Genomic DNA, 26678 nt, shown 5'->3' with positions numbered 1-26678 from the left:
ACAACAAAATTACTCCGTATAAATCAGCCTGATGCAGATGAAATCACATTCCATTTCAGAGAGAATACAAAACAATCCTACAATCTTCTGAATGTTGCTTTAATGTAGACTTCTTTCAAGAACTTTAGAAACTAGCATTCAAACAGTAATAACCCATAGAACATTGTAAACAGCTTATTTTAGATAGAAATCACATCACTCCTAAAATAGGGTTCATGTACTGACGAGCAATCAAATAGGGTGAACCAACTGAGTAACACTGTGGAAGTTTTCCCCTCTGGATTCAGCTTTTCTTAGAGGATAAAAGTCTGGAAACTCAATTTGTTCTACTATTATATTATCTATAAAGGGTGGTCTCTTACTAGTTGGCTCACCATCATGCCAAATCCTAGCACTTTAAAATACATCTATTTGATATCTAGAAGTTATTGGCCAAAAAATAAAAGGGAAAACAAAATCTACCTGGAATTAATCAAAGTAAAGTTTTTTTCCCCGTCATTACTTTCTGAAAAAAATGATTCAAATACTCTATATTATAAAAGGAACTTGCTTTATTGTTGTGTTGTGAAGAATCCATTAATCAAACTGAAAGGTAAAGAAATTGCATTTTTACTTTTGTAACGTTTTAATACGAGATTCTTTTATTAAGAAACATAGCTTAGGACACTATTTCTTAGAGATTGATCCTTCCTTAGGAACTCAGAAACCCAGGTCCTAGTTCTGTGCCTGTCAGGCTCCCTGAGTGACCTTGGACAAGCTAGTTAATCTCTTACTAACTCACTTCTCCATCTGTAAAGTGGAGATAATCGTAATTCCTTTGTCTTGCTTGTCTGCTAAGACAAGAACGTCTTTGGGAGCAGGAGGTGTTACAGACTATGTGCTCGCACTTCACACAGCCCAATAGCCTGTGATCTTAGCCCATTCTTCTAAATCCTTTCCTAACGCCCACCCCTACTCTGCATCTTCTTTATCAATATCACCTTTGTTTTGCAGGAGCAGATGGAGCTGTGAACTGTTCTAACGGGGAACAGCCAGTATGACTGCTGATCGCTGTTATTTCGTTCTGACACTCCAGTAAGGCACAGTGTGATGGAGAGTAGGCAAAATTACTGTGCAACAATATGGACTGACTAAGGCATAGGAGAAGTCTGGATAAGGAAACATCTCTGTCTTCTCCTTAGTCTTTTTTATCAGTAATACTTTAAAGCATATTCATCTTAGCAGAGTTGGGACAATAGTTCATGCTAAATAGATTTATTTAATGTATTTTTTTCCTTCAGTATTGTCTAGATTGGTGAAAAGGAACTACCTCTGTATTAAAAATATTACTTTAATGACAGAATGGAAAAGTCAGCAAAGAAAATGCCTCCTAGCCAGTTAGAAGTGGAGTAAGTGCTAACAGCATCATTAGAGCTTCAGAAATCTCCAAATGCTGCAACAAGGAGCATGTGGGGCTAAGCATGAGCCTTGCTGTTGATGAACAGAGGCGGCTAATGTTACTCCATGCTTTATACATGACTCTCTTCCACTCAACCTAAGGATCCTATAATCCCCCATTTCAGCTGACTGGTAGCCTGCTTTTTTTCTGGGAAGACTTTCCTGGTGGCTGCACACTCCTAGGCTCTCTGGAAGGAATTCAGCAAAGAAAAACCAAGGTGAATTACTGGTATGGCAGCAAGGTCCAGGATGAGAGTCCAGAGGGTTTGTGTTGGGGTGGAGGAAATGGGTTGAGAAGGGGATCCTCTTAACAAAAAGATGAGGGGTAGGGTTTAGCTCCACAAGGGCACTCTGCTTGTGAAATTATGGCGAGGTGAGGTGCAAGCTGGCACTGTGCATTTATGGCACGCATTCTTGGACACTTCTATGCGGTGCCTGTTTGTTCTGCTGCTGTGCCATTATTCCTGGCTGGCAGTAGGAGAGAGAGAAAAACCTTAACATAATTGCTGTGAACATCATTTGCATTTAGGAGATCACACACTAAAGGTTATGCCGAGGTTTCCTGTAGAGATGTAGAGCAGAGAGCAGTAGTGTCCTGGCTCTCCACAGTTTTCAGTGGCATTCAACCGCTTCCTGCAGGCTAGAGCCAGGAATGAGCACCGTTTCCAATATTTATATACTGGTTCTATTTCTCCTACATTTAGATACTGTTTTTATTTTCCCTGGCTGCTCCTGTAGCCTCTGAAATTTTTTGGAATTTGAGTGAATTCCTAACAGCCACAGGGAGTGTGGGGACTCAACCTGTGGGGCCTGATGGGATGCAGGACACGATACTCCTCATCCTCAGTTTGGGAGCCTGGTGAGATTCAGCTTCCACCACTTGCAGACAGGAGAGCCGCAGCCCCTTCGTGCCATTCATGTATTTGGGACCCTACATACACACATCTCATGTTCCTTCTCATTACAGCACCTCACCCACAAGCTTTTCTCAATTTGAAGATGGCCCCAAGCTGACCATGACAATAATAATTAAGATAACCCTAACAGCTGTGGGCAACTTCTCCACACATCTTAGACACTTTTGTCTCTTTCTTAATAAGTGTAATTAAATCTTAGCCCACTGCTTTGAGACTGGCTGATCAGTTTTGAAGCATTTAGCCTGTTACATACAGAAGTAACAACATTCCTTCGTAATACAGAGTATACCAGGGAGAGAGAGATCAGGAGATAGAACACCTTTCATTCCTACCTGGGTGTGTTCTTAACCCAGTGATTTGTCACTGCTACCTAGGAAAGAAAAGCAAACACAAAACTGCCAAGTGTATATTCCAAGTCCCAAAGCACTTGATGTGGAGACATTGCTGTTATTTTTAAAGTTGGAGTATATCTTGTCTTGCATGCAAAATTTGATACAGTGTACACTTCCCCACTCCAGTCAAATAAGAAATGCTTGAGGGAGTGCCTCTCTCACTAAGGGCTGCCAGTACCAGACGCTGATTTACCAGCCCTGGAACCAGGGCAATGCTTTTGTGTTTCCAGGATCAGATCCTGCCTTACTCTGTGAAGGACTTCTTAATGTCACTGGGCAGGGGAGGCTCTGAAAGTGGTGCTGTGCCGAGAACTACTGATGTTTCTCACGTGCAGAGCTTTTAAGAGAAACTCAAGGATGAAGACAAGTCACAGTCATAAAGTTTTAGTTGTGCTATGAAGACAAACTTCACAAAATTCACAGTCACTAGGATCAATCTTGCTTACACTGCTTTCATACTGATATATCACACTTGACCTTCTACAGAGTTGGTCCTGGCATGAAATGAGTATTAGACTCAGGTTTGATTCAGAACTAGACAAAAATCTGACTAATGTTGTCAATAGAAAAAGGAAGATCATGTGTTGGCAATTGCTTTGCAATGAATATTGATCAGTATTGAACATCTTTGAATTAATGTGCTGTCCTTCTATGAAGTCTTCATAAAAGTTAGCTATGGATGGAAGTATGAATCAAACATCAGGACACTGCAAATAGTGAACAAAGCAGGGCACTGCTACTTATAATAAAAAGAAAGAAGTGTTTCAGATTATCAATCTATTTTCTGTAACTAATTTAGGCAAAGGCATCATCCAAGCTCTGTTTTATCAAGCATTGTTTGTGATTGCTGCTCTTCTCTATCACAACACTATCTAACCTCATTCTCCCTAATTGTAACTTTTTAAAGATCTGACAGATTTGGCCAGTCCTATATGAAGACTGAGAATGAGGGTTTCCTGAAAAAGATTAAATGCAGGTGTGAGGGCAGTTTTCACTCTTCTTTGCTCCTTCCTTCTCTGTGTTCTCCTTTCCCAGTAGGGAAGAGCCAGCAGGTCTGTCTTGATCCACTTAGATTTTGCTTTAGTTTATTTCTGTTCATTTTAGTGGCCACATGAATACAATCTTTCTTACTCATGATAATCATGTATGGATTAAAGGGAATACAGAGAGAAAGCAGCACTGACTAAGAAATAGGCTATTGAGGGCTTCAAGAAACATCTGCCTTAAAAGACCAGAAGGGAAAGGCAAGGATGAGTACCAAATAGTTTAACATAAAATTAGAAAAATGGCTTCTAAATTAAGCCTCCGGTTATGCTCTATAACAATACAAAGGAAGTGTTCCCTGCAATTTCAAGCATTTTTCCCCCTACTAACCTTGTTCATAATCAATGTGCTGCAGACATACAGGTATTTCTGAGTGAAGAGCAGGTCAGAAAAAAGTCACCTGTTAGTATTACAGCATGCCACTAATGTTGAAGGCTTAAACAAATTCAAGTGGAGGCTCTGGTGGGCCCATTAATTGCAGCTATGAGATATTGCACTCTAGGTGTTACAGCATGATCATGGAATTTAATATTCCTTCACTTTGCTCCCCATTTTGCAGGCTATTAACATGGAATTAAAGCAATGTCCTAATATCATGGCTATAGCATGGAAATATTAACTAGGAAAATGTAATTCCAACTCAGTGGAATATGTTTATCACTTCAGGCCTGTCAGATACAATAAAAGTAGAGGAGTACAATCAAACTGTTGAAAGTTTACAGGGTATTATGCAACCACCTTCTCCTACAAATACCATGAGACCTTTTACTCCTCCACAGTGAAAAGCAGTGAAAACCTGACTCCTCCATGATATTTTGATATTTCCATTGCTTGTCCTAGCTATAGCAAACCATAAATTAAAGGAGAAGACTTGAAACTTATGAATTCCCTGAAACTGCCACTCAGCTTTCATATTTGAGTGATTTGCAGCCAGAGATTTGATCTGCTTTGTCTTTTATTTGAAATGTTTTCACCTGTGCCCATTTCCAGGAACTTCTGGGTATTTTACTAGCACAGATTCCAAGTGGCAGGTAGGTCTACACTGTAATCAGCAGCAGGTGGAGTTCTACCCAAGCCCATCTAGTTTATGCCAATGCCATAACAAAGATGCAGCAGGATGGACTTCAGTGTGTAGGCTGTATAAGTGCCTGGGATCCTGCATGGTTTTTTGGGTGGCTCATAGCATTTAATGTCCTGTTGTAGTGCTTTCCCTCTTCCTGGCACTGAATCTTGCTTCATGTAACCTAGCTTGGGCATGGCAACACCTCTGCAATGCTACATCTGCATCTGCAGGGCAGACCTAGCCTGGACCACCAGGCACTGCTAGAGGCCTCAAATCCCACAGGGAAGGATATTTATTCTGAAACACATGGAAAGAACAAGGGAACAAATCATATTTACAGCCAGATGTGCTGCTGTTAAAGACTCTTCAGACATGGCACTTACTTGTTTTGCACATAAATGCAGAATTTTCTTATCTCATCCCCAAGAGATGGTTGGCATTGTAGTACTATAGCACCAGCCTCACAAGGAACACTCAGCATATGTATGTCCATCTTGAGGATCCCCCATCTGCCTGGCCTGTAATGAATCTTAAATTTTCTCAAGATCATTGCTCATCACCTGAACAAGTACTGAAGAGTAAATGAAAATAGCCATCCCATGAAAAAAAAAAAAATCATTTAATGGCTGAAACAAAATGCCATCACTGCTGTGATAACAAAAGGTTTAAAGTGCATTACTGTCGCTTCTCTATACACTTGAGGGCTGGCTACTGGGTCAGATGGTGCAACAGTCCATGTAATCTCCTGAATGGAAAAAAATTAGGCTCAAAGTGCCAAATAGACGCCCACAACATAATATCAGGTAAAACAAACACATTCCTCCTATCCCCCCCTCCCCAAATGTTAGAGAAATAGAAAGAAATTCCAGTCATTTCTCATTACTGTGAAGGTCAGCCTGGCTGGGAAAATTGTTTCTGCTTTACAATTCCCCAAACTGTAGAAAGCAGTTAGAGTTCTGGACAAAAACTAATGTTGCATTCAAAGGGAAAAGAGGCTGATATGGCATTGCTGCAGTAATAAGAGAATTTTTTACTCTTTCCACTTCCCTGTGAACCTAATCAACTGTGACATGAGAAAATATACTAGGCTCACCCAGCCAGAATCTGACTGCCACCTGAAAATGTCCTCAATATTCCACTGTTTGGGACTTTACAATGATCCTTCCGACATCAATTTTGTACATGTACATCAAAATGCCATTAGAAATGCTTACAAACACCTCCTGCTCACAGGCCTGCACTCAGACTCCAATCGAAGCCAGGCTGTAAAGACTCCCCAGTGGTTGACTAAAGGTTTCTTTCGATTACTCATATGAAAGCATTTGGTTATGGAAAAGCATCTTGGAGGACCCTGGGGGATCTAAAGATCTCCCCCCTGACCTCCCTTGTAAGCGCACTTGAATGTCATTAGGAGCAATATATATTGAAGGTACTTTAAAACCTGCCTTTAACATTTAATTAATATCTGTTGACTTATTAAGTTTCCTCTTTCTCCTTGAGATTCAACAAATAAGCCATACCTTTCCAGGGTTGCAAGCATGTGGCAGGGAGTGGGAAGGTGTACTGAAAGGAGAGAATGAGAACACATGCTATATAGAACCTACCACACTCAGTTACATGGATGGGTGTGTTCCTGCCTTCATATACATGAACTAATGCACACATACACAATGCAGCTGCAAATTAACTTAGCCTTAATAAATGCTTGGCATATTTAATGCATTTCTTAGTGACATTTTTATTATTTCTCAGTGATGAAAAGCTGAATAAATCCAATGCAACTGAACCCATGGTATTATCACCCTCTTCTTTTGTTCTAATATTTACAGGAAATATTACAAGTGTTTGACATATAAATTGAGCATTTGACTGACTTTAATAACCATGTGATCAATAAGAAGTGATATTTTTACAGTCTAAGTTCAATATTTAAAGGGCCAGGGGTCACCAATCTTTATCAAAACACCAAGGCTAAAACTTTATTTTCAGAACCTGTAATTCCTCTTTTCTTAGAAGTCTGTATTGACCTAATATCATTAAAGTCAAATTTTGGTCATAAAGTCTCAATCCTATCAGAGCTAGCATTTATATATTTAGAGATTTATTTTGACTGTACTTTCTAAAAGCATTTCAACACTTCCTTATATTAAAATTAATGCTAACTGATAGGAAGTCACTCAATACCCACATTAAAGATTATTCTTTATCCTCAGGAGATAGCAATTATTTTTTTAAAAAAATCTGATCAACCTTCATCATATATATGCTCCCTGTGTATCTTATACTCATCTTTCTGTATCAATCATCTTTTAAAAAATTCCCCCTTAAAGTAGCTTAGGAAACGTCCTTTCATTTTGCATGACTGCAAAACGAAAATCAGCCAGACACAACCCAAACAGCAGGCAGCCCTCCCAGGAAAAGCAGTGCTCATGCTATGCTAAAGTGGCAGCCCTCCCATCCAAACAACTGATAGAATATCATGTAATCTATACATTCAGCCCCTTTTCTCCCCAGAGACAACAAAGCCAAACCAGTCTTCGCTTACATCTGGAATATTTACAGAGCTCCTTGTGGGCTTCTCTAGTGCTTATAGAAATTGTTCATTAAAATTTCCAGCAGACAATTCTTGAACAGAACAGACATACATACTTATACATACTAAGTTACAGGCTCATGACCTTTCTCTGGTGTTATTTAGAACAGTTTCCTTTGCAAAAGTTATCACGTGCATTGGGACAAGTAGGAGGATAAGTTCTCTTTCTGGCCTGATGAACAGTGAACTATTTATATTCCAAGATGGAAAAGTAAAAGCCCTCAAGCATTCATCATTCTGCCAAATCAGAGCACTCACCAGTATGTGGACACCCTGGTTAAAGCCTCACGTCTGAATCCGGTGCAGGAAGAGGCTTGAACCTGAGTCTAAGATACCGTTTCATGAGATGATTTCACCAGATGGCCTGAAGAGACTTGCTTTTCAGTGAATCTACAGTTTTCAAAGTAAACTAATGAAAAAGAAGTCTTGAGCTATCCAGCTGTTTAAAAGAAGGTTGCTAGGCATTTTGCAAAGGAACAGTTGTAGGAAAATGAGTGTGGTTATCACCCTGATGGTTACAAACCTCAGTTCTTGAGCTAAATCTCCTTTGCTCAATGCTGGACCACTTCACTGGCATGGCTGACTTTATTTCACAGGGCTGATGCTGGCCTGTCAGCTTTCAGAAGTGGGAAGTGTACTGATCCTTTCCTTCTACTTTGTGAGGAGTCTCCTCCTCAGATCATAACCCCTGTTGCCCTGATGCCCTGCATCACCTGGGAAATTTAAAAACAGCACCCTAATGTGAAGATTATATTCAACCATCTTCAGCTGTCCAGTTTACTGGAAAAATGTCAGATTCAGGTTTTCTAAGCACCAGGTAGTACTTCTGAAGCCCATGGTGATTTCCAGGATAAAGATTAATTTAAAATATTTTGTTACAATGTTTTTTTTTGCCAATAGGTTTTAACAATTTTGATGGAAAAAATTACTGCACTATTATTTCAATTGGAATTGAAACTTTTTGAAAAGTGGTGGGCATTTTGATTGTGTTTATGAAGTCTATCCCTCCACAAGCTCCAAAAGAAAGTATTTTGGTAGTACTGAAATTCCTCAGTTTTGGGCTCTTCATTTTGAATCCAGTTTCTCAAATGGCATAGGGCTGCATGTGCATATGGTAACATAAAATAGATGAAATCAGACTTCACAGTTTTATTTCATCCGTGTGAAACTTTGTCAGCTACCCTGTTTTTTTTTTTTTTCTGTTTTCTTTTTCTGGTTTGGAGTCAAATATTTGTTGAGATCGTGGAAAATTATTGGGTCTGATTTTTGCCTAATTCTAGTAGTAAGACTTTCTCCTGTGAAGAAATTACAAAACCAAATACAGCATGTCCAGAAAAAATATCTGAAAATCTCAGTGTCTCTTGCTCAGATGAGAGGCAAATCTTATTTGAAAATAAGTCAACTTTTTTTTGGACGGTCCTGGAAAACAGAGCAGCATCTGACTGGTCTTCGGACTTCCAAGTAAGGCTACAACCAGGACTGTGATATCACTTTCTATGATTTGAAGTAAAGGATATTGTTAACCTAGAGAATCAGATTAAGACCTTCAAAACCACACACTGAAGATGAAGCTTGCATGTTCTTATTGATTCATGAAGGTAAATGGAGATGATGTATACAAGTGCTGAGCATTTTAAGGTCCTATTTAGGTTGATGCTTGTCAAAGATTATTAAGCCAGAGAGCTGGGAGACATTTTTACATTTCACTAGGTGGTTTGAGGTTTCTTTGTAGGTTTTCCATATAAGTGAACGCTATGAAAGCCATGGATACCATGAAATAGCTACACGGTATCTAGTGCAAAATGGCAGTAATGACTTTTTTCATAAGTAATGGCCCCACCAAAGGCATGTCAGATGTATATGCTGACACTTCTAACCGCTATCCTCATTTTTATTTTGTGAATAATTGCACTTTCTGTATGTGACTGCTTCTTTTTCTGCTGACTCCATTCCCCTTTTGACCTGCAGACCCCTCAGATAAATATCCTAGTGATATCCTCTTTGTGTTCCAAGACATAGGGTAGTTTAATGACTTGTGAAAGTGTCTGTTTCAGCCTTTAAATAATTTACATGTTACCATGTTTTTCCTCAGTAAACTGTCGTAATCTCCCTTCTAGAAATAATAGGTAAACCCTTTTTACAATTTACACTTTATATAACACTACAGTTAGAAAACAAAAAAAGGAATTATCACCTGCTTGACAGGATCAGTAATCTTTGGGAGCCACAGCCATCTCTGTAGAAGAAAAGAATTAGTGTATTTTGCTAAGAGGCAGCCTAAAACTTATTACTATGCTTCCTTCCGGTATGTGTGAAAAACAAACAAATATCAAAAGGCAGGCTTCTCACCTGCCCACCTCTCTTATGTAACTGGGCTGCTCTCAGGACTCAGAAGCAACAGCACAGCCCAGGGCAAAGCACACAAAAGCCTTTCATTTTAATTTTATTTGCTCACTTGCAATCTGAATATCAACTTCCTATGGGTCAGACCAGGCTCACAGACCATCAGGTGCATAGCTTTGATCTAAATGTGCTTTACTGCCTCTTCTAGTTTCCTTCTTGATGGACCACTGACTGATGGTCTACACGCAAGGTTTGCACTTTTCCTACTATTCTCTTTAGGGTGTTTTTACCACTGTAATCCTTAGTATCGTTAAACTAGTGTAAATATGAATTGCTTAAAGGATTTACAAGGTACTTATCATAATGTTTCGTAATGATGATATATTATATGTGCCTATCTGTGAAGTTATACATTTAAGAGCTCAGTAGCTCAGACAAACACAGGATATTGTATGAACCTGTCTGGCTTGGTCTGATTTTTGGCATTTGCAAATTGTCAGTTTCCTGTGATATAACCTATAGACACGAGCAAGATTTTTCTAAGAAATCCAGGGGTTGAAATCTGTATTTTTGCTCCTTCGAGGGCTAAGCAATAATTTCTACAGCTCACATCAATGGGAGCGACTCAACCCTTCTGAAAATTAGATCAATGCTTATTCAGGAGACTAGCATTAGACTTTTGCACAGTATTATTTAATTTTAACTTGTCTACACTCCCTTTGTCCAAAGACTAATAGAATATAATTACACTAGGCTAGGAAAAATTTGATAATGTTGTAGGCAGCCTTATATTCAAAAATCCCTATTGTCACTTTCCCCTGATAACTCTGTCAGTGACATAGTATTGTATCTCTCAGTCATAATCAAGTGAGATGAAAATTATTCTGAAAAGTAAATGCATGAGGAAACAACAGGAGGTACACATCAACACAAAGGATGCAATGGCCCACAATGCAAGTACTAAAGCAAAAGTCTTCATTGCCTTACTGTCCTAACCACTGGGTTTAAGCCTCTTTTCACAGATGTCAAAGGGCATTTTAAATTAGATTCAACTACTGCATGTCCAGGCTTGATTAAGAGATGGTTTCTGCTGGACCTCCTCAGCGTGCTGAGTGGTGCCAACTCTGGGAACAGTGTAATGGAAAGAAAATGGTTGGGAATGGGAACACATTTAGTACTTCATTTTTAGCATTTCCTCATTCTCCTCAACTCTTGATGTAGCCAAATATCTTTATATCCACTTCTGAACAAGATTTAGGCTATGATAGCATAACACAAAGGTATATGATGAGCATATTTAACCAGCGCAATACTTTCACACAAATGTAAAAGCACTGCCGCAAGAAGATACAAACCTTTAATTAATCAGTCCTCTACAACAAAATGGTGGTTACACTGGGATAATTTCTATATAAACATAATTCTTGCATAAATACTTTAGTATTTATTTGTTTCATGGCATGGATTTAAGTTTGGGAAGCTTCCCTCTCTTTTTGAAATATTAATGTGAACTTTTTGGAAAACAGAAAAAGAAAAGAAAATACACATAAAGACCATTAAAATTCTGACTCTCCAGGCCCAGGACTTGATCTTATACATTTGTAGTTAAGTATGTTAGCAACTCTCAGCTGTTTTCCATTGCCTACAGATTGCCGATGTTGATATAGGTTAAGACTGAGTGCTAAAGCTGTTTCTTTTACCAGTGAATGCTTGCTTTTCAATATTTTAAAGTGAAGATGTGAACAAACCTTTGAAAATGACTGAATATTTCAATGCCAATATATTTTGCATGTAAAATATAAAAATCTCTGTGTGTTGCATTTGAAATCTGATAAATATTTATTATCAATGCTGTTTGCTTTTAATCTGTTCATGATATCATTCCTCCAGCTCTCTAGTACTTAAACAAAAATGGCATTTACATTACAATATTGCTTGCCAACAATCTCATTTTCTGGTTTAGTCAGCAGCCTTCATGCTTGATTAGTCTTTAATTATACAAATACCTACATATTAAAAAAGTTTTCTTTTTCCATACTTTGAGCATGTAATTATTTTCTCTTGCATGCAATAACCTTTAATTTTAGGATTAAGCAACTGATTCTCTTTAGTATGGATGGGTTTTTTCAAGTGTTAAAGCAAATTTGGTTATTGTATTACGAGTAGGAAAATTAACTTCAGGAAAACCTTTCATTAGTGCATTTGACAGCACACTGAGCAGCTGACAGAAACTTCAAAATATTCAATATACTTGAAAACAAAATGGATACCAGTTCTGTGTCCTCTGAAGTCGACAGCAATACTCCTCTGAATTCAGCAAGAGAGTGACTGGGGCTATGCGATTCCTATTTTGAATATTCCTTGCTTTTGTAGTATTAGTGTTACAGCCGTACCTAGAAGCCCAGTGCAAGATCAAGGCCTCATTGCATTATATCAAAAAACTGTTAAAGTTTGCAGTCTAAAGAGATCAAAAAATGGTGGGAGAATCAACAAAAGAACAGAAAGACGAAGTGACATGCCAGCCACTGACAGAGCTGGGACTGCAGTCTGGTACTCCTAACTCTAACAACCTATTTACTAGAGCACTTTGCTTCCTTATGCAAATTATTTGTCAAAAGTGAATTCAGTAAGCAAAGGCATAACTTGATAATGATATTAGAACTAAATATGCAGATTGTATGTGGTGGTAAAGAACTCCCCTCCCCTCCTTTCTCTGCAGTTTTCACTCATGAGAGCATGGACTACTAAGTTTGGGTCTACAGGACTGACATATGTTATCTCTATACCTGCTTGTATATTTGAAGTACCAGTGATTTCCCCCTAGACATACTCTTTGAATGTCTATGGGGAAAACATCAAGGATTTTTAGAATGGCTTGGTATTCTCAAGTTTTGTTTATTTTTGTATTTGTTTTACATGAACTGAAAATCCTGTCAGACACATTTTGATTGCATGGAGAACATGTTTCATAGTCAGAAGACAGTTAAAAAAAAAAAAAAAAAAAAAAAAAAGAAAAAGAAAGCTGTAATTCTATAAAGTTGGGGAGGGAGAAGAGGGGGAAACCTTCCTAATGGCATATTGAGCTTGCTCCTGTCTCATTTGAGAGCTATGAGAAACCTCCTGCCAACTTCCCCTAGTAGTAGTGTTAGGTTTCGTTATGAAGTGAAAAATTGCAGACAGAGGTAGGATGGAAATGTACACAGCATCCTATTCCAGAGTGGTGATCAGTGATACAGTTTCAGTCTTTCACAATGCCAATCCTTCTGTTTTTTTGTGTCTCTCTCCCAGTGGAAAAGGTCAGTAGGAATAAAGGCACTGTGAATAACAAAGACATTGTTTTTCTCCCCTCTCCTCCTCCCAACATGTTCCTTTTCCTCCTTAAAATCAGGCTGTGTCCCTGAGGAACTCTACACTGATGGAAGCTGCATCCTCAGACGAATCCTGGCAATGAGATTGACTTCTCCTTACTTGCCCCTTCCTGGACCTTGATTCCAGTACTGCCCTAGTCCTCATCATCTGCCCCCTTGCGCCAGAGCCCATGGAGCACCCAAAACTGGCAGCTCTGTAAAGTGTCCCCCACACCCTGAGGAAAGGCTGGGAGGAGATCCGCCCTCCACCACCTCCTGTCCTGTTCCAGCTGGAGCCACCAGTCCACACGGACAGCACTGCCCATACCGGGAGAAGAGCAAGAAGAGACAGAGACAGCATTCCAGCTGGATTTGGCTATCCAGAAGGTTGAAAATGGGATATATAAGGTTACGATGGTGAAAATCACAAGAGCATTAGCAACTAACAATTTTTATATCACTTGTTATCACATTCATTCAGAATCATCTCCTGATACCAATTTATTGTCCATCACTACTACCCAGTACTGTTCTATACTGTGACTGGGCCCATATTTTAGGGTTTATAGCATCTATATTTTTGCTAAGAGCCTAGGATCCTCTCAGGTCTGACTGCTTCCCTGATGCTCTTTACAAGCATGTAAGTATTTCTTAACAGGTATACAAAGATATTGCAGCAATGATTGCTGCTTTAAAGAATCTCAGCTCCTATAAGAACCAAAATGCACCATCATCATTCCTTTAGTAAAAGGATAATCCTTGCAATATATGATGTGCTATTTTCATACATCAGTTTTTCTCTTCTGGAAACTCAGCTTTGACTTCCAATCTCTTTCACAAACATAACCTAGCTTGCTATTCCAACTTGAGTCCTCACAGGATATTTGGTCATGTGTAAGCTATCAAAAATAAGTAAAATTCCTGTCCTGAAGGAAATTGTCCTAATTTAAGAGGTAATTTCTGATGCAAATGCAGATGAACGATGGAATACTGCAATGTTTCAGCAAGCTAAAACTTGCATTTGAAAATGATGAAGTATTTCAGCAGATTTCAAATCATCACCATGAATTAAAATGTTTTTAATTTCTTTTGTTAAATTTTTTAGGTAATTCAACATAATACATCGTTTATATACAATTTAAGCTTATTTTAAACTAAAGCTACCCTCAGTTCTTTCCATTTCCCAGGCCTAAACCAGAAAATTAAAATTAAAATTTACACAGAGGAGAAATCAACTTTGTGGAATTACATCCTTGTTGGAAAAGAAGTCACTTAGAAAATTCCTGATCAGTTTAAGGTACTACTGTATCAACAAAATTGGGTGTATTTCAAAGGTAAGAATTTTTTTTTTTTGAGACTCACAGTACTCATCTACTTTCTTGTTCTTTTTCCTTTACTTTATTTCCTTTCTCAGCTGGTGGCAAATATCTTCATTTCTTGACTTTGTCCTGAATCAGCAGCAAAAAATACAGTGGTGCTACAAGACAGGGTGTCCTGAAAATCTTTCAAACCTTGCTGGTGGAATGAATATTAGGAAACTTGCAGAAGACTTCTCTTCCAGATGAAAATTTTATGGTGGGGACCCTTAATACTCACAACCTATCTCCTTCTAACATAGATTTGACCAGTGATTAGTACTTTTTTTTTTTTTTTTTAAGAAAAATAAAAAGGTTACAGTAGAATGTAGCATATTGCAAGTACACAATTTAAAAATAAATTTTAGGTTCATCACACCTATCAGATATCAAGTCTGGCTGTTGATTTTCTACCTGCTGGGACATGCCTTCTCATGTGCTGCTATATACCCATTTGCTTAAACAATTCTAATTTCCTCATATCGTAGCCCACTAGGAGCTCTTAGAAATATACATTTTCTGACTCATGCCTGAGGTGGTAACTTCTGACCTTTTATTTTCCAATTTCCACATAATTAATTGTTGGTTACCTCAAACAAAAGTAGAAGGTTGGTGGAGAAAGGGGAAAAACGAAATAAGAAGGATTTTGAAAGCTCATGTTTCCAATGCGACCCCTTGGATAAAAGGATTTTTTTTCCTTTGCCTAATTTGTTTCTAGTTGGAGCACTAAGGTCAGAATAAGCCAAGAGAATGAATGGAATAAACGTCCTGATGGGCTGCCCGAAGCTGCCTGGTGTTACGGATCAGCGTAAAACCAGCTCTCTTTCCTCTGCCTGGGCCGATGTAACTCACTGGAGTGGCAAATTACATCAGACCTACAGCTGTAACCCGACATTATGATTAATTTGATCAGTAATTTTTCCTGTTTTTCATTTTAATCGGTGTGACTATTCTGCTGTGGCAGGTCTTTCAGATCTAATTAAGATAAATTTCAGAGTAAAAGACTTGGCAGAATTTTCGAGTCAAATCCGAGCATCAAGTGTGAAGACCTGCAGCACCAGTCAATCAATTTCCAGTAAAGACGGCAGGCTGTAACTCAGCAATCAACCCATTAACACTTAAGCAAATTTCATAATCTCCAGGCCTGTGCTTAGTCACTCTCTCAAAACGTTCTGGCTACCAATAAAAAAGAGAAAGTATTATTATTTTTTTAAACACCTGCCCTAAACTGAATCTGCTAAAACCACCAACAGAATCCACAAGTGGACACTGATAAATCTCAGCAATACGGTCAAAAAAGGCTGAATTTTAAACTTTAAAACCCGGCCTGGAGTGGCTTATATATATATATATATATATATATATTTTTTTTTTTTAAAATATTTTTTTATAGTTTTTGAGACAGTACCTAGAAGCTGAGCAACCTCTTTCAGGTGCTTATTTGTGTAAGGAGCCTTGAATGATATAATGTCAGGGCTATACCACTTCCAGATTTTGCTCCTCAATCAGATTCAACAAGCCCACCAGGTTATTTGTGTTCACCTGGTCCACCTGCTTCCAATTAGAAGAATTTCTTTTCTCACAGAACTACAAACCTGTGATGAGGTGCAATTTTTTTTTTTCTTTATTACAAAGACATGAGGGGTATGAAAAATGGGGGAAAATAAAGTAATGCTTTGGGATATTCTCTACTTCCCTGAACATTTTGGAAATATGAGTGAAAAGATAAATTAACATATATGAATGATAGCAAACCAGATCTGCTAGACTTCAGGGGCCATGTCAGTTTTTCTGTCTCTAAGATCCCCATGGGTCCTCCTCTCTGCCTAGAGAGGCTTTGGAAACAGAAGACCCTATGGGATATGGATCCTTCCCCAAATTTTTCCTGGGAGGATATTATTTATTTAATTCCTCATTTATTAAATACTTCAGTTGCTTTAGGGAGTTTGTTATATGCTCTCATTTCAGAAGCCAGAGCTTGCTGGGCAAATAGCTCCATTTTCCTCTCCTTCAGAGAATTCTCTAGCAAATGGTTTCCTATATTAGCCTCAGCTTCTGCCTCTTGGGTACTAATAATGGCAGTTGTTTTGCTCAAAGATTAATTTCCTTTGCTTTAAATGTGAGTCAGACACCAGTACTCCTTGTACTTCTGAAAATAGCAACACCTGCAGAGTATATTTGGATGGACCAGGCAGCCAGTGCTCCAACTGCGAGAAGGTTTCCTCAGGGAATTAAGAGACTTGCTTATAAAGTCTTTTTGAGAACCCTTGAACACCTCTTTGCTCTGTTTAAATTCGGTATTCAACAGCTCTACAGTGTGAAGTCCCAATGCCTCAAAGACCCAAAAAAGCAGTGAGCTTCTGGGAGAAGGAAGACAGCTGAGGAGAAGATCTGCAGCCCTACTCAGTCCTGTGGATGCAGTGTTACGCATAACTGAATCTTGCCTTTCTGTGGAAGTGATGCCCGTGCATCTCCAGGTAGACATGAAGAGCAGCAGCCCTCAGACAAGCTAGCTGTACCAGGAAACCAGTTTGCATGTCTCCACGCTGCATGGCAGGCCCAGGGAGCACGGTACAGCACAGTGCAGAGACACCCAAGTGTCCAGCTCGGACAAACTGCCATGTTGCCATATCGGAGCGGTCTAGCCAGTGGCAGATCCAGAAGGGATGAGGAGGATCATGGAAGTGCCCAGAAGAGGCAAGAGGAGAAGAAGAGAGGAGGCCCTGGCTGCACTGAAACTCAAAGCCAACAGTTTCTCAAGCAAGGTTCAACTTTGTCAACAGTAATGTCTGTGTGGCTCACAGAACTACTGCAGTGGCAAAAGGAAGAGCATGAAAACAAAAGAAGGGGACCTGAATCACAACAGCATTTGCAATGGGTAATAAGCATGTGTGTGTGTGGTACATCAGTATGACCATGGCTTTCTAGCTGGTGGAAATTTTTACCCAAGTACTTGCCTCTTCCACTCATTAAATTGCCTTTATCAACCCCAAAAAATAATTAAGATACTGTAAGAATACTTAGAAATCCAAAACTGTCAGTAGAACAAGATGTTTCAATCTTTCTGGACTTGTTTGATATGAACAGGTGATGAAATATGCAAAATATTCTCAACAGTTCACCAAGCTCAACTCAATTTAGCTGACTGCAGGGGAGTTTTCATGCTGTTAGTTTAAAGCTGAGACCTCCTGGAACACAGTACCTCCTGGAAATCTACCTAAGATCAGCACTTCAACAGGCTCACTCCAGGCAGGCGTGAATCTTCCTGATTAAATGTCCGCTGTACATGTCTATCTCACCCGTTGCCTTGTGATGTGCAATATCTCACTCCCTATTGATACCAAAAATTAGGAAATTTTGAAAAATGGATTCAAAACACTGCATTTTCTCACCATTTATAAAATATTTTTTTTTTTGTCAAACTGATTACCAAGTAACTTGGGAACAGATTCAGACAGTTGTACATTGCCTAGTATCTTATGCAGAAAGAAAGGCTAGATAATTTTAGCAAAACAAACAAACAAACAAGCCAGTGGGATTACCAGTATCATAATCTTGATGAAGTTTTCTTGATCTCAGGATTCAATAAGCATAAGAAAAGTACAGAGGGTCTTGGATGTGAACACAGACGTAAAGACAGCCCATGACTATAGTCCTCGCAAACTTATCCCAGCTACCTTCCTCAAACCAACAGAGACTTCGTTGTCTCTTCTGTATTTTAAATACATATAAATTTAACAAAGTGTCAGTAAACACTGAGATTTCTTTAAAGTAGATTTTTCCTTAATGAGTAGCCAAGCAGTGAATGAGGCTGGGGGGAAAGGGAAGGGGTGGTTTGGTTTTGTGACTGTTGGAGCCTCAGGCATCTGTGTACACTTTCTCCCTCATTTACAGCTGAATGTTTCAGCCTTTCTGCTTTTCTTTCCTCCTTTGTTATGAAAGTGTTGAGGTTCCAAATACATTATTTAAGATTAGTATGAAAATTTAATCTGAAGGAGGTTCTGTTTTTGCTATCCTGAAGTTTGCTATTAGTTGGAAGATTTTTCTGCTGTTGTCATCTCCTCACTTCCCTTCTTCCCTCCTCTTATTATTATTTTTTTCTCACTCATCATCTTCCGTCAGCCACAGTTATTGTAGGTAGGCTTCTATGACAAAAAGGTGCTTTAGGAAAGAGTTCTGAGAACGGTCAGAATAATTTTACAGTGGGGCAATCCCTGGGGGATTTCCTGTTTGTCTGTTTCTATTCGCAGACGAGTAGAACAGTAGAAATCACTGGGAATTCTTTTATTCCTATAGTGCAACTCTCCCTTTGTAGGTCTGGCTGTGGGTACGTTCATCTTATCCATACTGCTAAAACAAACAGTGGGTGTCAGCAACAGAAGCTAACTGCCATTTGGAGCCGGTTAAATATATGTTGCTGATACAAAGTGCTTTATTCTTGTAGTCAAACAGAATAATTGGCTACTTAGTACTTGGCTCATCTGATTTTGTACAGCATATAATCAAGATCTTATGACTTCAGAAACTTAATTGCACGGGAACTCTGTAAGAGGTGCTAACTATGCTTTGAAGTTGTAACATGCTGACCATTCAAGAACCCGTATAGTTTGCCATGTAATAACATTAAACATTCACAGGAGAAGCATATTTGGAGAAGTGTATTCTCCCAGAAGTAAAGGTTTTGAAGTCCCCAGTTTACAACATGAGATAGGCTGCCTTTCACCTCTGGATTTCTCTGTCTCAATCAACTGACACAACGAAAATAAAAATCAGACTATGAATATGAATATCTATATGAGGAATCTCACCATTTTAAAATGAAGGCATGAAAGTCTTCCATCATCTGCCTGACCCACCACCTCTTGAAATACTGCTTTGCTTTGGAAAATTCTCCTCTGGTTTGTTGTCTTTTGCAAATCAGTGCTGACCCTGGGTCTGTGGTGTTTTGCTTTTACTGGTGTAAATCTGGACCATCATCATCACTAATGTCAGCACAGAATCCAGGCCCTGGAACCTGAAGTGAGGTTTTTCATCTTTCTACACAATCATTCCAAGACTTCCTAAAAATAATAGTTTGGTATCTACAGTCCAGCCCACTGAACTGAGTAAAGAATAGTGATAAAATTAGGGCAGAGTATTACAGAACAGTCTGACAAGAATCGTTCTGAGACTTTTAGCTGGTGTATGCTGCACCGGTATTATTAATTTCTGATCAGCTAGCAGAAGTATCTCACCCAGGTATACCTAAGCAAGTCACTTTCATTTAATTTGCTTTCTGAAGGACATGACAGCATCTGTAGATTTTGAGATGTAATTGCTGTTATCCTTCAGAGTTTTTTGAAACAAACACAATCATCCTCCTGAATTACTGACTTTCCATGACAATTTTTTGAGGTTGCATTGTTCTAAACTAATATCTTTCAGACAGATCCTGAATAATGTAAGAGGATAAAGCCCACATGAAAAAAATCAAGAATTCAGAAATGAAATTTAAGCTGTCAAACTTTAACTTAGTTGATTTTTATTCCCTTAATATTCTTCAAACAAAACCCATTTCATTCTAGTTCATAAAGAACATTACCTTAGAGGCCATAATATCTGTGAATTTTGTTCTAGGTCGATTTTTAAGTTAAGGTATTAGACATTAAAAAAAAAAAATCCACATTCTAAGCAGCTATTATGAACTGGATATATAAGCTGCTGCCAAATGTGTGCTCCCTCCTTTTTATTTGGTGGTGGTATTTTTTTTTTTTTAATGCTTGTGCAGAAGAAAACAATTTCAGATCCAGTTCCCAAGCTAGATGTATGGGGGTAAAACAGCTTTTCTCTGCAGGATTTAAAATGGAAAGACAAATTTCACAGAGGGGATCTTACCACTGTTCTGCTTTAGAAAAGTATCCAGACACATCCTTCAACCATATATAAAAATGCAACAGCAATTCCTCTGGAAATATTTCTGAGTGTCACTTGTTTGCATATTAAAGAGTCTCACCATTCTCAGCAATACAACAGGGCATGTTTCAAGTTCTTAAGTATTTCTTAGGGAAGCTTGAGAAGCATAATGCTTGCTGTAGAAATGCTACAGAAATGGCTAGAAGACCAAACTAATGGCCTTCCCCAAATTGCTAAGGTGAGGTCTGAAGTACCGTGCTGAATTCTGGCTTCTCTTCTGGATGTCAGCACAGAGTGTATTTGTATCTGCGAACAAACTTTTGGTTTTCATGGCTATTTAGATGGCAAGGATCAGAGAGGAAAGAACATTAAAAATACTTATCCCCCAAATTATTAGTAAGTCTTTAATGCTGAGCCAGAGCTGACAGCTAATGACTTCTAATTCCTTGAGTGTTGTACTGAAAGTGTCCCAGTCACGCAGCTGGTTTAGCAGTACTGGCTGAGCTCAGCCCAGTGGGAATGCCAGATCTCTCCTGCTGGTCTCTTTCATTAATGCTAATCCCAGTTCCTAAAAGGTTTAGGGGATAGCATTTGAACTAAAACCACCTCAGCATACTTGATTCCCTCCTTCCAATTCTGCCACATCCAGATTGTCCTCAGAAGGGTAGTTGTGAGGATAAGCATGCCAAGGTATCTCCATGAAAACACTGACATTGGCACCTCCCATGCAAGGAATTACTGGGTAATTTTTATTGTACTTCTGCAAGTGAGATGTGACCCTGGAGAGCTAACAGTAGAAAATGCTTCTACTGGACTGTACCTGGAGGTCACAGATGAGACTGGAAGCACTCAGAGTCAGTGGAGATTTACAGTGGGACCAGAGGCTATATGAGAGCTAAGACTTCAGATTCAGGGTTAGTACAACCCTCTTGAGGTATGTTCACTGAGATAATCCCACTTCCTCCCTATCCCAACTCTAATTTATGTGTGCATTTGCTTTGTCTGGAAAACTGAATGCCTTTTCAATCAATCTTTAGCAGACGGTTTTAGCAACATATAGTGTATACAGTTAGTGTGCATGCATTACAGCTGCACCAAGACAATAAAATGTAACAGAAGCTCCTCTAGAAATATTCCTGTCTCTGTACGTCAATAATCTGCATACTAAAGAGTCCCAAAGCACTCACTAGCATGATAGACTGGGCATTAAGTGGTGCCTAAGTAGCCCTTAAGACAATACACAGAAGAAGCTCTAGAAACATTATGCTCTACTATAAGAAAAAGCTCAGGAAGCAAGGACACATCTCTTGTGGACTTTTAAGTCTATTATCTAAACCATTAAAAAATCACATTTAATGCAATTTAGTTGAAGCTCAGATTAATGCAGGTTTAACTGGCCACATGGCAAACACAGCTTCTTGTAAACCAATTCCCTTAATTGTTTGAAAAAGGATTTTTTAATTATTAAGCTAATGCAGTTTAATTTCTGCAGGAAATGGAACCAAATCCATCAGTGTGGATAAAACCTTTAAAGTGGGGGTCTCAAAATTTAGAGAACAAAGTAAATAGAGACTTTGCTGGTTTCTAAGTGCAGTTCCACTGCCCAGTGAAAGAGACTGCTCACTTCACAGACTACCTTGGTGTTTATTCAGAATCATACTTGGGAGTACAGTCAAAGCTGCTCTTGCAGGATGTGAATATAGCATGACACATGTAGTTCAAGAACACTCAAGTATAAGAAATTAGGACCACTGGATCAGAGCTCTCCTGTTTCTGCGTGGGAAATCCAAGATGGGCAGAGCAGAGCATCAATGTGGGTGCCATAGCTGTTGACCTATTAAAAACCATACCTGTCATTGGAGTGAGCATCTAGGAAAGGCACTAACTGGCATTCTTAGCTTTAGAGCCTAAACTGAGACTCTTAACAGAAATATTTTATTATTAGCAGGATAAATATTAGGACTGTGATTTCAGAAGGAAGGATTATGCATCCATCTTTTGCACATGTCCACCAGCAGAAGCTCCGTTTCTTTTGGGGACAGTGAGGACCATCTGCTAATGAACAGCTAACTTTGCTGTGCTCATAAATTACCATAAAAGGTGACTACAGGGCAAATGTCATTTGCAAAGGTCACATCCTGAATCCGTGGAAAAAATTAGTTTGTTTTCTATGGGTTTTATGATATGGACATTAAGAGCAAAAGAAGTTTACTCTTCAGAAAGGAGCCTACTAGGACCATCATTAGTTATGCCTTTCTGGCTTATCAGGCCTTTTAGCTGTTGTAAGCCACATGCCTGTACGGATTAACTAATACAAGGTGGAATTTCTCAGCCTGTATGGTCAGAAGGCGTAACCTTTACTTGATTTCCCCTTGCAGTGGGAGAGTATGCGCTTTCTGTTTTTAGACCATTAGAGATCTGTATGTAGTGTCCTACCTGCAAGGGATTTGGTGAAGTAAGAGGAGATGGAAGGCCGTGCCCTGGTGATTGGCTGGGTTTCTGAGGGGAGCTGGAGGACTGCGGGGCCGGAGGTGGTTGGCTCTGGCTCTGGGACTGTGTTTGGTTCTGCTGTGGTGGTGCTGACGGCTGTGGCTGTGGCTGCTGGGTCTGCTGGGGTGGCTGCGGAGTCTGTGCCTGCTGACCTTGCTGCTGCTGGCTCTGCTGCTGACCTTGCTGCTGCTGACCTTGCTGCTGCTGCTGCTGGAGCTGCTGAAGATGCTGAAGCTGTTGAAGCTGGGAGTTCAGGGATGAGGTAGCTGTGAATTGAAGAGAAAGGAGGGAGTTATATAGGTTTCAGTAATACCTACAGCATTAAAGATATTCTGGATTAAATTCTGTTTCTGTTACATTGTGGGGCACACTGCCCACTGAGGTCAGCTGGCCTCACACTTCAGGTTGTAGCAGGAAACACATTCCTGTCAATAACAGCCTGTGGTTCTGCCAGTGCAGTTCTGTGGCAAGAGCTGGACTTCACTGGAGGCAGTGATAGCAAACTTTTGGAAGGGCTACGGCCCTGCCCACAGGATGGGTGTCAGTGCTGACCAGCAGCCTTTGCTCACACAAGCTTACCAGTGAAGCCAGTGGGACTTTTTTTCTGCCCAGAGGTGAGGCGAACAGGATGTCACTGCACACAGCATAGCAAGATCTTGTAACATGAACTGGTGCTGTTATGTAATGGAGGAGAAAACCTTATTTGTAAAATAAAGACGCTCTGAAGAGAGCTTTGCCATGCCTTTACACAGCAGGTGTCAGGAAATAAAACGTTCAGCTGGGAAATTTCTTGTGCAATGCATAAGAAGCAAAAATACCCAGTAAAATGTGTGTGTGTCTGAAATTAGAAATGCTCCTTATCATTCACATCTAAAAGCCATAAAGTTCCTCTTGTGAAATAGGGTAGGTATTCTGTGCACTTGCACTGCTCACTTACTCCTGGTAGCAAAGGTCTGTCGTGCTTTGCTAGCATGTGCACCAAATGTGAGTCTTGGAGACTGGTAGCTCACATCACCTGCTCGCACAGAGGAGCAAACATGATCTCCCAGAGACACTTTCAAATTGACTAAGGCATTCATTAAATTCAGGAAGACAAGAAGTGTGCCACAGGAATGTCACTAAGGAAGAACAGCTTTAAGCAGCAGCCAGAACATTACAGGAGCCTGATGATTTCTGGGGTTATGCCCTGAATAAGTTACCTGGGTCTCTGGCCTTACCTACTTTAGTCAACATCTTAGAGGTTGTGTTAGATGGCTAGAAGATCCCAAGAGGAACAGCTTAAAAGGTCATTGTACTATTTTGCGCTCTGTATATGGCTTTGCCAACACCATTCTCTATTCTAATTTCCATGAGTAGAAGCCAAAGTAAACTGTGAATGAATCAAATTTGTTATTTCTAAAATGGCATTCAGATTTCATGGCCAGAAACTCTGTTCACCAAGTTATTTGTGGATTGGCAGATAAAGCCAAGTCATCTCCACTTTCTTTTCATGCCGACATCCCTATTTCAGCTTTCTGGATGTCTATGCCCTGGGGATGAACCTGAGGTCTTGGTACGACTTATGAAATCAATGAGCCATAAACTGGAATAAGCAAAAGAAAAAAGAAAAGAAAATGGAGAAAGATGAGGCAGAATGGGTAAGCCAGAAAAGGCTGTATGAAGGGAAAGTAAAAGGCTTGGTAAGAAGAGCTGTTGGTCATCCATTCCTACACTGATAGCTGCTCTAAATTTTCTTTCACTAGAGGCAGGAATCAAACAACAAATATGCCTTTACAAGAATTATAGTCATGTGTATGTGACTTCAACAAAGAACCTGAATAATGCAGAGAAGGAGGACTGCTAACATCCATATATTTCCATAGGAAAGTTACTGATGGAAGTTCTGTGTTTCAACATAAAACAGAGTGACCATCAGATTAAAAACATGCATGGTATCTCATGCAAAAGAAATCAGCCTGGAGAAGTAAGGGTACACTCCCATAAATTCCATGACCAGAAACTCAAACCTAAATGCCCCAAAGACAAGAGGGTAGTAAGTGGACATGTAATCTAAGGCATATAAGAACAAAGAATGGAGAAGGTGTGCATACAAGAAAGCAACTTCACAGACAAATATTAACCATAGCATGAAGCATGTCAGATGACAAGGAATATTAGTCATTAACTCTATCTGTAGGTATGTGCACAGGGGTAGAAAGATACTTCCCATGCCCAAGAGGAAAAAACTAATCTAGACCAGCTCTTTATCTTGTGTAGGCCACCACCTCACCTGTGATAGCTTAGCAGTCTGGACAAACCACTGATAACCAGAACCAAGACTTCAAACGCAACAGGCCCTTGCTGCTTCCACAGACTCCAATATAGAAACAAATGCAGTCACACCCCACAGAGAGTAACCTGTAATCCACACTGCTCATAGAGAGGAACAAGGTGTCGTTTTATATCCTATGTGCACAACTGGACAGGATGACACAAAACTCTCTCTATAGCAAACTACATATATTGTTTTTGTTTTTTTTTTTTTTTTTTTTTGTACTGCGATGGTTCTCAAATCCTTTTGCTCCCATAGGGCACTCTTAAAGGCCATGGCTTGGAGGAATGCATTTGTCAGAATGCCATACGTTGTATGTAGGATACTGGGCCAGTAGCAGGGGACAGGCAAAATTAGAGGTGGAGGGGAAGCCATCTGTATTTTTGGAGCATAGAACGTGTTTGGTTCTTTGAGGTATGCCTTTCAGCTAGAATTTGTAAAATATGGCCAATAATTAAAAGAATGCTGAAAGTATCAATCTGAGATAACATGAAGTAACATAGGATGGAGGGATCACTGTGATTCTGATAACATAAAAGTGCAAAAACAGGTCAGCGCTAAATTTTTGTCAATGATCTTATGATTGAACTCATGGTATGCAAAAAATATCTGTTGATAGAATATTAAAGATGAAAGCATCACTGCCTGGACTTCTTAAAATGGTGACATACAAGAGATGAGGAGAACAGTAAAGAAGCCCAAAGTGTGAAATAAATGAAGTTGCTTGATTAACTGAAACAAATGAAGGGATGGTTAAATTATATCGCAAAAAGTTTATTGTTTTGTGTGTTTGCGTGTAGCTCAGAGCAATTCAAGGACTAATATTTAATAATTATGATTGTTCCCCACAGAACATACAATTTTCTTTCAGGATGCTTTCATTGAAATGTTGCCAAACAGCAACATAAGTAGCCTTACAAAATTAAAGAATCCACAGCACAGATACAGATATACACAAGTAGTACTGATCTGTTTGTTATTCACTGGACAAAAATCCACAGTTATTGAAATGTGGTTTTACTAAACGTATGAAACTGCTTAAGAAAGAAAGATTATATTGTTGCTGTGTTGGGATTTACTTGCTAGAACAGTTACCCTAACAGTGTAGGCCTCAGTTTCATTAATGAGTCATGCCTTTGATCGGCTGTTGAATTACATTCTTAAAAATTAAATCTTCATTAAACTTCCACTCTTCACAAGACCAATATTCTGTTTAAGGGACATTTTGATTTGTAAATTATTTCTTCTACCAATACACAAAACAAGGGACAGAATTCAGAGGGAAGAAAAAGGAGAAAAAATGCCTCAAGTGCTTTTTTTTTAAACCTAAAATTTTGCAGGTTCAGGACCTACGGAGCTGCTAAAGTAACCAACGTTGAAAGGCCATCACCAACATACTTCTGTGTATTGACAATGTGAGCAGGTGCCACCATTCAGGCAAGCTGACTTGTCTGATGAAGGAAGACTGTCTGAAGTTGACTTGGAAAACAAAGG

The 26678-nt window shown here is 39.3% G+C and overlaps 1 protein-coding gene across 1 annotated transcript in view; it reads right to left on the bottom strand.

The window, feature by feature from the left end:
• The window catches only part of POU6F2 (POU class 6 homeobox 2), a 315222-nt gene that overhangs the window by 73244 nt on the left and 215300 nt on the right, over nt 1-26678 (bottom strand). Inside the window, exon 5 of the mRNA XM_033007123.2 lies at nt 22820-23139. Within this exon, the coding sequence (XP_032863014.1) occupies nt 22820-23139 (320 nt within the window). The remainder of the gene's footprint in view (nt 1-22819; nt 23140-26678) is intronic.

The sequence above is a fragment of the Tyto alba genome, unplaced genomic scaffold (assembly GCF_018691265.1).
Source record: "Tyto alba isolate M040663 unplaced genomic scaffold, T.alba_DEE_v4.0 Super-Scaffold_46, whole genome shotgun sequence".
NCBI classification, from domain to species: Eukaryota; Metazoa; Chordata; class Aves; order Strigiformes; family Tytonidae; genus Tyto; species Tyto alba.
The sequence above is the reverse complement of the archived record's forward strand: the minus strand, read 5'-3'. Positions and strand labels throughout refer to the sequence as shown.